The sequence below is a fragment of the Quercus lobata genome, chromosome 11 (genome assembly GCF_001633185.2).
Source record: "Quercus lobata isolate SW786 chromosome 11, ValleyOak3.0 Primary Assembly, whole genome shotgun sequence".
Classification (NCBI taxonomy): domain Eukaryota; kingdom Viridiplantae; phylum Streptophyta; class Magnoliopsida; order Fagales; family Fagaceae; genus Quercus; species Quercus lobata.
This window is the reverse complement of record NC_044914.1, coordinates 55,367,694-55,381,206: the sequence shown is the minus strand read 5'-3', so window position 1 is coordinate 55,381,206 and position 13,513 is coordinate 55,367,694. Positions and strand designations below refer to the sequence as shown.

The following is a 13,513-nucleotide window of genomic DNA, read 5'->3' as shown; positions in this document are numbered from 1 at the left end:
CAGGCACTATCACCACTCAGCCTCCCCAAGCTGAACCAAACATCCTCAAACACAAGCACAACCACTAGTACTCATAAGTGGGACTCACCAACAACTCACCACTGATCACATCTCCCACTTGGAACAGCAAATAGCAAAGAAAAATAAAAATCAAAGGGTCGTCCCTATGTTGCTAACATCATCATAAAAAAGCAATGGACTTGGATTTTATTTTACAGATGTAATTGTTTTTGTTTTGTTGAGAAACAAGACTTTGGATTGATCACCATACTTGGTGGGACCATAAATGATGGGTTTCCTAAGTTATTGAAATTGGCAATAACCAAATAGAAAATACAATAAATTAATACAAAAAGATCTAGCATAAACTATTGTGATCAAGATGTTATCTAAGTCTTTCTACCACATCAATCACATCCATTCAAGTTTAAAACTAGTTATCTTGTAGTCCATAGTTTCATGTGACTTCGACAAAGCAATCCAGTTGGAAAATTCAAGATCTTCTTCCCTATCTAAGTTCACAACCTTTACACCAGATAAGGAATCGTGTAGACACCTTGATTTGAATAGTCTATTGATTAGCTTCTCATTCAGGACCTATAAGAAGGTAACAAGCAAACACAAAATAATGTTCATAAGAATTCAACTAATATTGTACAATAATTTTGCATAAGCATGATGTGAGAGAGAGGATTAATTAAAATACCTCTAGTAATTTGCTGGAACTTGACAATATCGATAGGGTCTCTACATGACTATCAAGCAAAAATCTTTCTACCAAATTGGATAAACCCATTGAAGATATGGCTATTGTTGGTCTCAATTCCGTGAGATCAATTAGCCAAGAAAGTACACGCTCATTCAATCCATCTAGTAGAATGCCATTGCACTGGTAGGAAAAAAGGAATGTGACAAAATTAAGGATATATTTATATCTATAACACCCTTAAAAAATTCAAAAGAAAAGAGAAAATAAGGTACCTTGGAGTGGATGACCAAGTTCAAACCTTCAGAATTATTAAACTTTCCAACAAGTTTTTTCAATTCATCAAACCAAAGATTGGAACAACTTCGAAGATAGAATTTAAGCTCGACTTCTAGCAAACTTGGAGCATCAAAAGAATAGAAAGGCAATTTATTCATCCTGCAATGAAGTGAAACTAAATTGGGGGTATCAACTTCCACCACCTCAAGATCTCTACAATTCTCTAAGGTGAGCACCCTAAGCGTTTGACAAGAGATTTCGATATCTGTCATCTTCCATTCTGAGATTTCCAAGACCTCAAGAGTGGGAAACTTTGAACTTATATTTTCAAGCAAATCAACTGCCATGATATTATGGAAAAATAGTCTTTTCAAATTTTTGCATGCTTCCAAGTAAATATCACAATGCTCATTGTCCAACCCATATGAATAACGACTCCAGTAGTGAAAAGTTTGTAAACTTGGCGCATCAATTTCAATCCTCAAGACCTTTGTATTAGCTACTACATGAAACAAATTAAGTCGAGGAAGACTCGACACCATTAAATGTTCGAACCCTTGACAATTATTTAGTCGAAAATCCTCGATCAAAGGACAGCTAAGTGTCAGATTCAGAATTTCCTGTTCATCTAGATGGACATCATTCAAATTCAAAGTTTTCAAATGACAAAACTTAAACTCATTACAGGGCTCCAACTTGCAATGTGATAACTGGAGCTCAGATATTGTTTTGGCCTCAAGCACAACCTGAGGTAAACTGTAATATACTTGTTTTCCTAATAATTTATGTTCATCAATAAAATCTATTATTGACAAGCAAAGACTCAGTACCTTGACTTTTCTCTCAGTTGCAAAGGTTAACCATTTGACAACACGAGGCAACACAAACTCTTTGTCATGGTAGGTCAACTTGAGAGTGAATTCCTCTATGTTTGAGTTGTGTTCAAGGAAGCTTTGAAGGGTTTTATCTATGTAAGCCATGAAACTCTCCTTCTTCATCTTGATTGCTTTGTTGGTTTTTGGATAATAATTGGGTTGTTCAATGCCTCCAGCATTAAAATCCAATTCCTCAAAAGAAATGCGAGGGAATGAAGTCCATGCACGTTGCCAAGTCTTGGACAAAACACTAGTTCTGGCTGCATCTTTAGTGTTGAGGAGAAAGAGTATTTTGTGAATAATGGGTTCAGGCAAATCACACACTTGTTCATCTTCTTGTTTGTTTTGTTTCCTTTGTAGTTCCATTCTCCCTTAAGAGGTTTCTTGCTCACAATCCACAAATCAAACTGGGTCCGAGGAAGCTGATCGAAGCTGTAATTTCTTATAGGAGTTAGATATATATATATATACATATATATCATAAAAAAAAGAAATCAAAATCAAAATCAAAAAATTATGTACACATAATTCTTAAGACTAATCTGGATATTAAAGTGCTAATGAATTCTAACAATATTTTATTGTAAACAAAGAAAAACCCATAAAACAATTATATTGGGTTTATTTGTTAGGCTTTTTGTACAATTAATATTGGTTTTTTTTTTTGTTCAACTCATAAGATGATTAGTCCATATAATAATTTGAAGCCATACAATAACTATTTGGGGTCTTAATTAGACTCTAAAGTCTAAACTTTAAAACAATATTAAACTATGGAGTTTATTATTATACAATTAATTATTTCTTGATTTTATATACATTTTTATGAAGAAATAAGTTACTACATTGATAATAACGTCCTTGTCAGCATACAACGGATGCTCAGGATTGCGCCACGTGGTGTTGTTGTTGATCTCGTGCTCGACGATGAGGCGGAAGGGGGTGACGGAGCTCGATTGGTTCGGGAGGGTTTGGAGGATCCGGGACGTTGATTGGAGATCAAACGGCTGGATTTGGAGGAGGGGTTGGGGATTCGTGGGGGTGAGGAATGAGAAGGTGGTGGTGGTGGGGTCGTAGTGGAGCTTGGGGCGGAGGATAGGGTGGGAATTTTGGAGATTGTGGAGGGCATTTTGGAGAAGTGGGAGGTCCGGCGGTTTTGAGAGGAGGAGGCCTAGGACTGTGACGCCGGTGCCAAGTGGTACTTAACAATATTTTTTCATAGCATTTTTTTTTTTTTTTTTTTGGGTACCCTTGAATTAAAAAGGTTTCTTCTTTATTTTCGCTTTTCTTTTATCTATCATTTTTTAAAATAAAAATCTTGAAATTAAAAAGAATGGAATAGTAGGAAATATTTTTAAAATAAAAATAAAAGTTAAAATTGACACAAAAATAAAAGAAATTATTCACAAGATAGAGTTGAAGGCATCGTACCTATTTTCAGATTTGCGGCTCTCTCTCTTTGATATTATTGTTTGTTCTGTATGTATTGAGATGATATTTCATTATGTTTTTCTGTTTGTAGGCACTGAAAAATAGACTACCAAAAGATTTGCAGAGCTCTCTCTCTCTCTTTAATTTTTGTTTGAGGTTTGTTGTTGCTTTTGTATGTATTGCGTGCTTTCTCCGTTTGTAGGAATAAAGGCTTCGTCTTTTTTGTAAGAGTTTAAAAAGACTATCAAACTGATCGGTCTTATAAAATAAGATAAGGATTAGGGTTTTTTGGGGGCTAAAATGGGAATTACACCCTCTAAGATTATTATTATTATTTTTTTGGAGAATCAAGACCGTGATGGCTTATTATTAACTAGGAAAATCATCATGAACAAATTGTAAAATGTTTGGTGGGACATCTTCTATCCAAATTAACAAAGAAAAAGAAAAATAAGCTCTCCATGTTAAAGCATGAGCAACATTGTTACATTGCCTCCTAGTATGGGAGAGTGAAAAAGTTCCTAAGGGGGTGTTTGGTTTGTAGTTTTAAACAACCATTTTCAGTTTTTAAACAGCATTTCACGCATTTCAACGTACTTTTTCACCCACACATATTTCCACAAATATTTTCAAATAACAATTTTCAGTTTTTAAACACATATACCAAACGGACCCAAAGGAACTTGCTATAGACCTGAAGTCTTTTACCATATGGCCAACAGGTGAATGTGTTACATCCCTTTGCGACAAGGCTTTTATCACCCCTTCAGCAACACCTTTAAAACTGATTTGCTGTAAGCCAAGTTCCACTACAAACACAGCTGCTCTTCTTGCTGCTAACAACTCTGGAGTTTCCACCGATGACGGAAAAGCAATTTTTTCAGATAGTGCTGCCATAACTTCCCTAAATTCATTCCGGATTACAACCCCAATACCAGCTTCACCCGTGTTAGCAAACACTGCCCCATCAAAGTTTGCTTTCAACTCCCCTATTGCTGGAGGCTTCCATCTAGCAGGAGATTGCTTCAGTTTTGGACCATGGCCAGGAAATTTCTGTTGAAACTTAGTCAGCATCACCATGGCAATGTCAAAGACCTTGTTAACTGGCACGGTCTGCTCATTGCACCTTATTTTGTTCCTGCAACACCAAACGAACCAAGCCACCACTGCAAACATGTCAAGCCGAGCTGAAGCAGACAGCACGATGACCACTAGGTTCGATATTGTCTTTAGCTAATTGTTCTGACTTTGAAGCCAAGCGAAACTTGGCTGCCAAACAGATTGGACTGTATCATAGCCCCACACGGCATGAAAAGTATCCTCTGAAGCTTTCTGACATAGGCTGCAAACTGAATTGTCTACCACTCTCCTTTTCTGCAGATTTACTTTTGTAGGCAAAGCATCTGTACACGCTCACCAAAGAAAAATCTTAACCTTGTTTAGGACTCTCAACTGCCATATATTCCTCCAAAAACTCTGGGATTTTGTTGGGTGCATTGCGCCATGTTCCAGCCCACATTTTGTCTTAGCTCATTAAATGAGCTTGTAGAAAAATTGGCAAGAAGTCAACAAAGCAAATTGAACTTGCTGGAGGAGCTTGTCCGAAAGAGAAGAAATTGGGTTCATCTTTTCCTCTATAATTATGTACAAAAGTCTATCAACATTTATGAAGGGATGTACAAAAGTCAAGCCACATAAATGACTATGTGATGTTAAACTTGTGCCATACACGTTGGAAGGAAGAAAGAAAAGAAAGAAGTAAAAGGCATGGTCATTCGGGTATGGCAGAGCTGAAAGGAAAAGATGAAGAAATAAATAGAGAGGCCATTCGGCCAGTGCAGAGGTGAAGAAAAGAAGTGAAAGTCCCAAAGTGTGAGGACTAGTGCAGTCTTGAAGAGCTGCGTGAGTGAGAGCAAGCAAGAGAGAAGAGAAAAATAGAAAGAGTAAGAGAAAATACACAGTGAGGAAGAGAGCAGTGAGTGAAAAGAAAAAGAGAGTTTTTTTTTACTCAAGTTGTATCTCTAAGTGTTGTAATCTCTATTTTATATAGTGAAATTATTCGGAGTTTGTCCCGTGGTTTTTCCTTTCAAGGAGAAAGGGTTTCCACGTAAATCTTTGTGTTTTTTGTGTGGTTGTGCTTCCGCTGTGCTTGCTAAAATTTATTCACAGTAATATAGAATTTTTCCCAACAAGTGGTATCAGAGCATAGGTTCGACTGGGAGCAATGACCGGAGAAGAAGGAAAGACGTCAGGAATCGAGAAGTTTGACGGCACAGACTTTGGCTATTGGAAGATGCAGATCGAAGATTATTTGTATGGGAAGAAATTACATCTTCCTCTTTCGGGAAGAAAACCAGATAGTATGGAAGAAGAAGAATGGAGTCTTCTTGATAGACAGGTGCTAGGAGTTATACGATTAACTCTGACAAGATCAGTTGCACACAACATCATGAAGGAAAAGACCACAGTGGATCTTATGAAGGCTTTGTCTAGCATGTATGAAAAGCCTTCAGCTAACAATAAGGTGCATCTGATGAAAAAGTTATTTAATTTGAAGATGGTGGATGGTACACCTGTGGCTCAGCATCTGAATGAGTTTAACACCATCACAAATCAATTGTCCTCTGTGGAGATTGATTTTGACGATGAGATCCGTGCATTAATTGTTTTGGCTTCTTTGCCAAACAGTTGGGAGGCCATGAGAATGGCAGTGAGCAATTCTGCAGGAAAAAGCAAACTCAAATATGATGATATTCGAGATTTGATTCTAAGTGAGGAGGTTCGCAGAAGAGATGCTGGTACAAACAATGCACAAGATCAAGCTCTTGTTATGGAGAATAGGGGCAGAAATAGAAGCAGAGGGCTTGATGATCGGGCCAAATCCAATGACAGGTCACAGTCAAAAGGTAGATCTCAGTTTAAAGAGATGAGAGAATGTTTCCATTGTGGGAAAAAGGGTCACATAAAAAGAAACTGCTGGCATTGGAATAAAGAACAAACTGAAGAGAAAGATGAAAAGAATGATGATGAGAAGAATACTGCAGCAGTTGTGTTCCATGAGGATGTTTTGATGCTCTCTCTTGAAGAGCAAAATGTAAGCATGTTGCTAAGAATGATGTTGAGTGGGTTGTTGATTCAGCAGCTTCCCACCATGTTATCCCCACAAAAAGGTTGTTCACCACATACAAAGCAGGCGACTTTGGTGTTGTGAAGATGGGTAACTCCAGTTATTCAAAAATTATGGGAATTGGTGATGTGTGCATCAAGACAAATGTTGGTTGCACGTTGATATTGAAGGATGTGCGGCATGTTCCAGATTTAAGGATGAATGTGTTGTCTACTTTGGCTTTGGATCGAGTGGGTTATAGTAACCATCTTGGCAATGGAAGATGGAAACTTTCTAAAGGATTATTGGTTATTGCAAGAGGACGTGCTTGTTGTGGCATGTACAGAACTCATGTGAGGGCTTGTAAGAAAAAGTCCAATGCAGCCAAAGTTTTTGAGAAAACTCAACAGTTGAGAGTTGATAGTAATAGTGTTGCAGCCAAGAGAGTAAAATTCTCTCTACCTGAAAGTGATTTAAATGAGAAAGTGACATTTGATGAAAAATATCATGATGCTAGGAAGAATGATGAAATGAAAGATCATGAAGGTCTTGAGCAGGGGGAGCCAAGAAATTGGATTAAGGATATCCAAAGTGAAATAAATTCTTTGAGAATGAAAGGAATTAATTCTGATGAAATTTTCTCAGTGTTGGTGAAGATAATGAAAAAGGTTGAGTCTGGTGTTGACTTGGCCGGAATGAATTCTAACTGAAGAGTTGGATCGAAGATCTCCTCCGTAGTGGGCTGGAGGGGGAGATTGTTGGGTGCATTGCGCCATGTTCCAGCCCACATTTTGTCTTAGCTCATTAAATGAGCTTGTAGAAAAATTGGCAAGAAGTCAACAAAGCAAATTGAACTTGCTGGAGGAGCTTGTCCGAAAGAGAAGAAATTGGGTTCATCTTTTCCTCTATAATTATGTACAAAAGTCTATCAACATTTATGAAGGGATGTACAAAAGTCAAGCCACATAAATGACTATGTGATGTTAAACTTGTCCCATACACGTTGGAAGGAAGAAAGAAAAGAAAAGAAAGAAGTAAAAGGCATGGTCATTCGGGTATGGCAGAGCTGAAAGGAAAAGATGAAGAAATAAATAGAGAGGCCATTCGGCCAGTGCAGAGGTGAAGAAAAGAAGTGAAAGTCCCAAAGTGTGAGGACTAGTGCAGTCTTGAAGAGCTGCGTGAGTGAGAGCAAGCAAGAGAGAAGAGAAAAATAGAAAGAGTAAGAGAAAATACACAGTGAGGAAGAGAGCAGTGAGTGAAAAGAAAAAGAGAGTTTTTTTTTACTCAAGTTGTATCTCTAAGTGTTGTAATCTCTATTTTATATAGTGAAATTATTCGGAGTTTGTCCCGTGATTTTTCCCTTCAAGGAGAAAGGGTTTCCACGTAAATCTTTGTGTTTTTTGTGTGGTTGTGCTTCCGCTGTGCTTGCTAAAATTTATTCACAGTAATATAGAATTTTTCCCAACAGATTTTTCATCAAATGAAGCCGAGGTCTCTTCAACACTTTCCAACTCATATAACACTTGATAACCCGACTTTACTGAGTAGGTACCCGATTTGCATCTTAGCCAAGTAATAAAGTCTTCTTGCCGTGACAAATATAATGGAATGCCTTTAATCTGTTGGGCCTCGAACTGAAGGAAAAGGGAATCAATTAGGTGGTCATTCCAGCCTCCTCCATTTGAGCCAATCAGTTGAGCTATTGTCCATTCTTTTGCTGTATCCACCTGAGGAGAAATAATTTTTGCAGAGCCCTCGCCAGGCAGCCACCTATCTACATAGATATTAATATTTGTACCATCACCCACATGCCATAACATTCCCCTTTGGATCAAACCCGTAGCTTTCAAGATGCTTTTTTCCAAGCATAGGAGCCCGATGCCACTTTTGCTTCAACAACTGAACCATTTGGGAAATACTTCGCCTTAAACACCCTATAAAACAAGGATGAGTGATTAGCTAATAACCTCCACACTTGGTTTGCTAGCATAGCTTCATTAAACTTCACCAAGTCCTTAAAGCCCATTTCCCCCATATTTTTTGGTTTGCACAAAATTTCCTACTTCTTACAATGAATTTTTCTTTGCTCACCCCTTTGCCCCCACCAAAACTTCCGGATTATCATCTCAATATCGTGAATAAGGCCAACGGGGAGTAGGAAACATCCCATGGCGAAGGTTGGGATTGCTTGTACCACGGCCTTAAGTAAAACTTCCCTTCCTACTTGTGACAAGAACTTCTCCTTCCAACCTTGAAGTTTATTCCACACCCTTTCCTTGATATAGTTTAGACTTGCTTTTTTTTTTTTTTTTTTTTCACCATAGTTGGGAAGCCAAGGTACCTCTCATATTCCCTTACTTCACTCACTTCCGAAAAATCTTTAATCTCCTTCTTCCTTCCCTCATTGGTGGTTTTGCTAAAAAAGACCGTGATTTTGTTCCTATTTATTTTTTGGCCTGAAGCTTTTTCATATGGCTGTAAAATGTCTTGAATAACCCGCAAATCCCCCATCTCTGCTCGGCAAAAAAGTAGAGTGTCATCAGCAAAGAAAAGGTGGGTAATCTTTGGTCCATTTTTGCACAACGAAAAGCCTCTAATCAGATCATCCCTGGCTTCTTTTTGAATTTGACGATTTAACCATTAGGAATAAATAGGGAGACAAGGGATACCCCTGCCTTATGCCCCTAGATGGCCTAATATCCCCCTTAGGCTCCCCATTTACTAGGATTGAATACGATGTTGTGCTTATACAATTCATAACTAACTGAATCCAATTCATTCCTATTTTATTTTATTTAATATTTGGCCTAACGGTGTGGTTTAAGTTAGAGTAATGTGTTTTAAGTTTAGGCCTAAAACGATGTAGTTTTGATCATACCAACTCTCCACTTAGTCATCACTTAAACAGCGTAATTTTGGGACTGATTTGACAAAAATAAAATACATTAGTATGATGATGTGTCACTTAACAGCAAAAACTAACTATAGGTGAATTGCTAATGGAACTAAATTTCAGGGTGTAAAATCCAGTCAACCCCAAACTTCAGGGGTGTAATCTGTTTATCATATAATATACTAATCATTGACTTGTACAATACACAAGATTTTTTTTTGAGAAAAAAAACCCCTCTGGGTAGAGATCTTATTATTACAACCTTAATAAATCGAGTTGATACACCTCAAAAACGTCTGGTGGAACAGACTCCATCCAAACCAAAAAAGGAATATTGGCAGCTTGTCTTGCAAGCTTGTGAGCCACACAGTTTCCTTCTCTATTAATATGCTGAAATGAAATAAAAGAAAAACAAGAACTTAAGCTTTTGATATCTAATAGAACATGTCCCATAGCCGAGAGGTCCATGAGTCTTCCATTAACAGAAGTAATAATGTTTGCAGAATCACCTTCCACAACCACTCTATCAAACCCGAGTTCCTTAGCAAAAACCAACGCCCGGCGAGCCGCTAGCACTTCCACCATCTCCACCGAAGCAGGCAGCGGAATTTGTTGTGAGAGAGCAGCCATAACTAATCCTTGTTCATTCCGGATTATAATGCCGATGCCAGCTAGTCCAACCTATGAGAAGACTGCGCCGTCAAAATTTGCCTTGACACAATTTTCAGGTGGTGGTCTCCATCGTACTGCCCGAGCTGTCCGTGGTATCTGTGCATGTGTAGGACGCAGCTGCTGAAACTCCTTGAGAGCATCGAGAGCTGAAGCCGAAATCTGTCCCAATGGAGTTGAGTTTTCACCCAACCGGAGCTTGTTGCGCCTCATCCAAATTGCAGAGGCTGTCATTGCGAAAAGCTCGAAGGAATTTTTCTCCATTGAGACTTTATCAATCACGTCGAGGAAGGATGTGCAGTGAGTAGTGGTCGCCTGAAGTTGAGCAAAGTAGATTTTCCAAGTATCAATCAGTTTCGGGCAAGACCAGATGGCATGCAGAGTATCCTCTGCGTAAAGCTTGCAATCCGGACATAACGCATCGTCAAGAACTTTTCTTCTCACAAGGTTGGCCCGAGTTGGCAAGGAGTTATTCCCAGCTCACCACAGAAAGTTCTTAACTCGGTTTGGAACCTGAAGCAGCCAAATAGCCTTCCACACCTCCGTAACTCCAGCTACACCTGTGCTATTGACGACCTCTATTTCAGCAAGGTCCAAACAGAGCCGATGCCCAGACCTGACTGAAAAGACACTGTCCCGGGTATGGGGCCAATACGTGATGTCTTCTCTATTGAAAAGACTGAGCAGAATAGCCTTAATGAGTGCAGCTTCCTCCGGCACAAAACACCTGTCAATCTCATCTTCCTTCCAGCTCATGTTTTCATGATTTATAAGGCTATAACTTGACCATCTATGACAGGGGATAAAATCTTGCCTTGCCGAGACCCAGGTAGCCAAGAGTCACCATAAATGCTTACTTTTGAACCATTCCCGATTCTCCATTTCAAACCTCGCCTGATGATTTCTCTTCCCTTCAAGATGCTTCTCCAAGCAAAGGATCCTCTATTTTCCTTAGCATCAAAAATGGTCCCATGCGGGAAAAATTTAGTTTTGAAAAACTTGTAGAATAGAGAATCTTGGTTTTGTAATAAACGCCAAATTTGTTTGCCTAGCATTGCATCATTGAACTTTTGTAGTTCCCGGAAACCCAATGAATACGCCTTCTCGTGCCTCGTTGACCCCACCAAAACTTCCAGATCATTGCTTCAATCTCATGGCAAAGTGTGATAAAACAGTTCATAGAATATGTGGGAATGGCTTGCACAACCGCCTTCAAAAGAACTTCCCTCCCGGCTTGGGATAGAAGTTTCTCCTTCCACCCTTGAAGCTTCTTCCAGATTCGATCTTTGATGAAAGCGAAGCTTGTTTTTTTGTTTCTTCCCACAAAGGATGGCAAGCCTAAGTATTTTTCATATTGCTTTATTTCGGGAACACCAAGCAGGTTTATGATAGAATCATGAATCCCTCTATCCATGTTTTTACTGAAGAAAAGAGAAGTTTTATCTCTATTCAGCTTTTGTCCAGATGCATCTTCATAAGTAGACAGAAGGTCCTAGATGTGCATACATTCGTGGACCGAAGCTCTGCAGAAAAGTAAGCTATCATCTGCAAAAAATAAATGGGTTAATCGGGGTCCACCTCTGCAAATAGATATACCCCTAATGTCGCCAGATGCAGCTGCCGTAGCTAGTAAGCCATGCAAACCCTCAGTGCAAAGAAGGAAGAGATATGGAGATAGGGGATCTCCTTGTCTGAGTCCTCTGCTAGGATGGATGACCTGAGACGGCTCTCCATTAATCAAAATGGAATAAGTGACAGTAGTGATACATTCCATCATAAGATCAACCCATTTTCTATGAAAACCCATCTTATCCAGTAGACCCTTCATAAAGGACCATTCAACTCGATCATAAGCCTTGCTCATGTCAAGTTTAAGAGCCATAAAACTTGTATTACCACTTTGATGATTTTTCATGTAGTGTAAGGTTTCGAAAGCCATAAGAATATTATCAGTAATTACCTTGCCAAACTGAAAAGCACTCTGATTTTTGGAAACAATAAGTGGTAATATAGGTTTTAAACGATTTGCCAACACCTTTGAAATCAACTTGTAAATAACATTACAGAGGCTTATAGGTCGAAATTCAGATATTTTTTCAGGGTTCTTCACTTTTGGGATAAGAGTAACATAGGTGAAATTAAACTTTGCAGGAATATGGCATGAATTCAAACAATCTAGAACCGCTTTAGAGACATCATCTCCAATCAAATGCCAAAAAGATTGAAAGAAAAGAGGGGGCATACCATCAGGACCCGGGGCCTTGAGCGGGGCCATCTCTTTAAGAGCAATTTCTACCTCATGTCTTGTGAACTCCTTAGTCAAACCATTATTCATATCCTCAGTGATTAAAGGTTGGATGACATCCAGCACCGCATGAGCACCATCTAGTCTAGAGGATGTGAATAAGCTAGAATAAAAGCCATGAACTATGTCCTCAACCTGTGATCTGTCCGTACACCAAGAATTGGATTCATGAAGCAAGCCCACAATTCTATTACGTCGAAATCTCTGAGAAGCCTTATTGTGGAAGAATCGGGTATTGCTATCACCCGATTTTAGATGCAAAGCTCTTGCTCGTTGTTGCCACATCAAGCTTTCCTTTTCAAGCAACTCATTCACTTCAACTCTAAGAATTCTTACTGCTTCAAAATCAGCCCCTTGTGCCGCCGCAAATTCAGCCCTTTCTAGGAGTTTAGACTTCTCCTCAATCTGCTTCTTCACGCTACCAAAGGTACGTTTGCTCCACTCTATTAGCTTTTCCTCACAAAGCTTGATTTTCTCCAGCACTATCTGAGAGGACGAGTACGGCATGTGAGTCATCCAAGCCTCCCTAATAGTATCACCACAACTACGCTCTGTTAGCCACATGTGTTCAAATCTAAACAGTTTGCATTGCCTTCCCACAATACCTTCAGGCTTGACAATTATGGGATAGTGGTCAGAGACATTTGATCTAATACAGTGCACCTGTGTGGCTGGGTTCAACGCAAGCCAATCTTGTGTAGCTAGAGCTCTGTCAAGCCGTTCCAAAACCATACCACCACCACGTTTGCCCCGCCAAGTATATTTTTTACCCACATACCCCAAATCAATTAGTCCACAGTCATCCACAGCTTCTCTGAAATCTCTCATAGCTGCTTCACTTCTCAATGCCTCGCCAAGCTTCTCATGTGATAATAATATTTCGTTGAAGTCACCAGCCACCAGCCATGGCAATCTGAATTTCCGATCAAGAATCCGCAATAAATCCCAAGTCTCATGCTTCCTCCCAGTTTCTGGCATCCCATACATACCAGTAAATCTCCAAGAGTCATCCCTCCCTTTGTTTACAATGACGTCAATATAGTTAAGGGAAGATGAATCTACTGTAAGTTGCACCGTGTTCTTCCAAAGCAAGGCTAGTTCGCCAGCCCTCGTAACTCTTGGAACAACCCACTTCTCGTCAAAATGCAAATCATCACATAACTTCGCCAGCCTATCTTCGTCTGCCCAAGTCTCGGCCAGGAACAGGACAGCAGGATCTTGTGCCCGCACTACCAGTGCAAGCTCATGA

The 13,513-nt window shown here is 39.3% G+C and overlaps 1 protein-coding gene across 1 annotated transcript; it reads right to left on the bottom strand.

Moving 5' to 3' along the window:
* Positions 1–257: 257 nt before the first annotated feature.
* Positions 258–3,413, bottom strand: LOC115968932 (putative F-box/LRR-repeat protein At4g15060). The gene is made up of 4 exons (XM_031088474.1): positions 3,292–3,413; positions 982–2,292; positions 707–889; positions 258–597 (listed from the first exon to the last, which is right to left on the bottom strand). The coding sequence occupies exons 2-4, from the start codon at positions 2,224–2,226 to the stop codon at positions 412–414; spliced, it is 1,614 nt and encodes a 537-aa protein (XP_030944334.1). The 5' UTR covers positions 2,227–2,292; positions 3,292–3,413; the 3' UTR covers positions 258–411.
* Between the last annotated feature and the right edge of the window lie 10,100 nt (positions 3,414–13,513).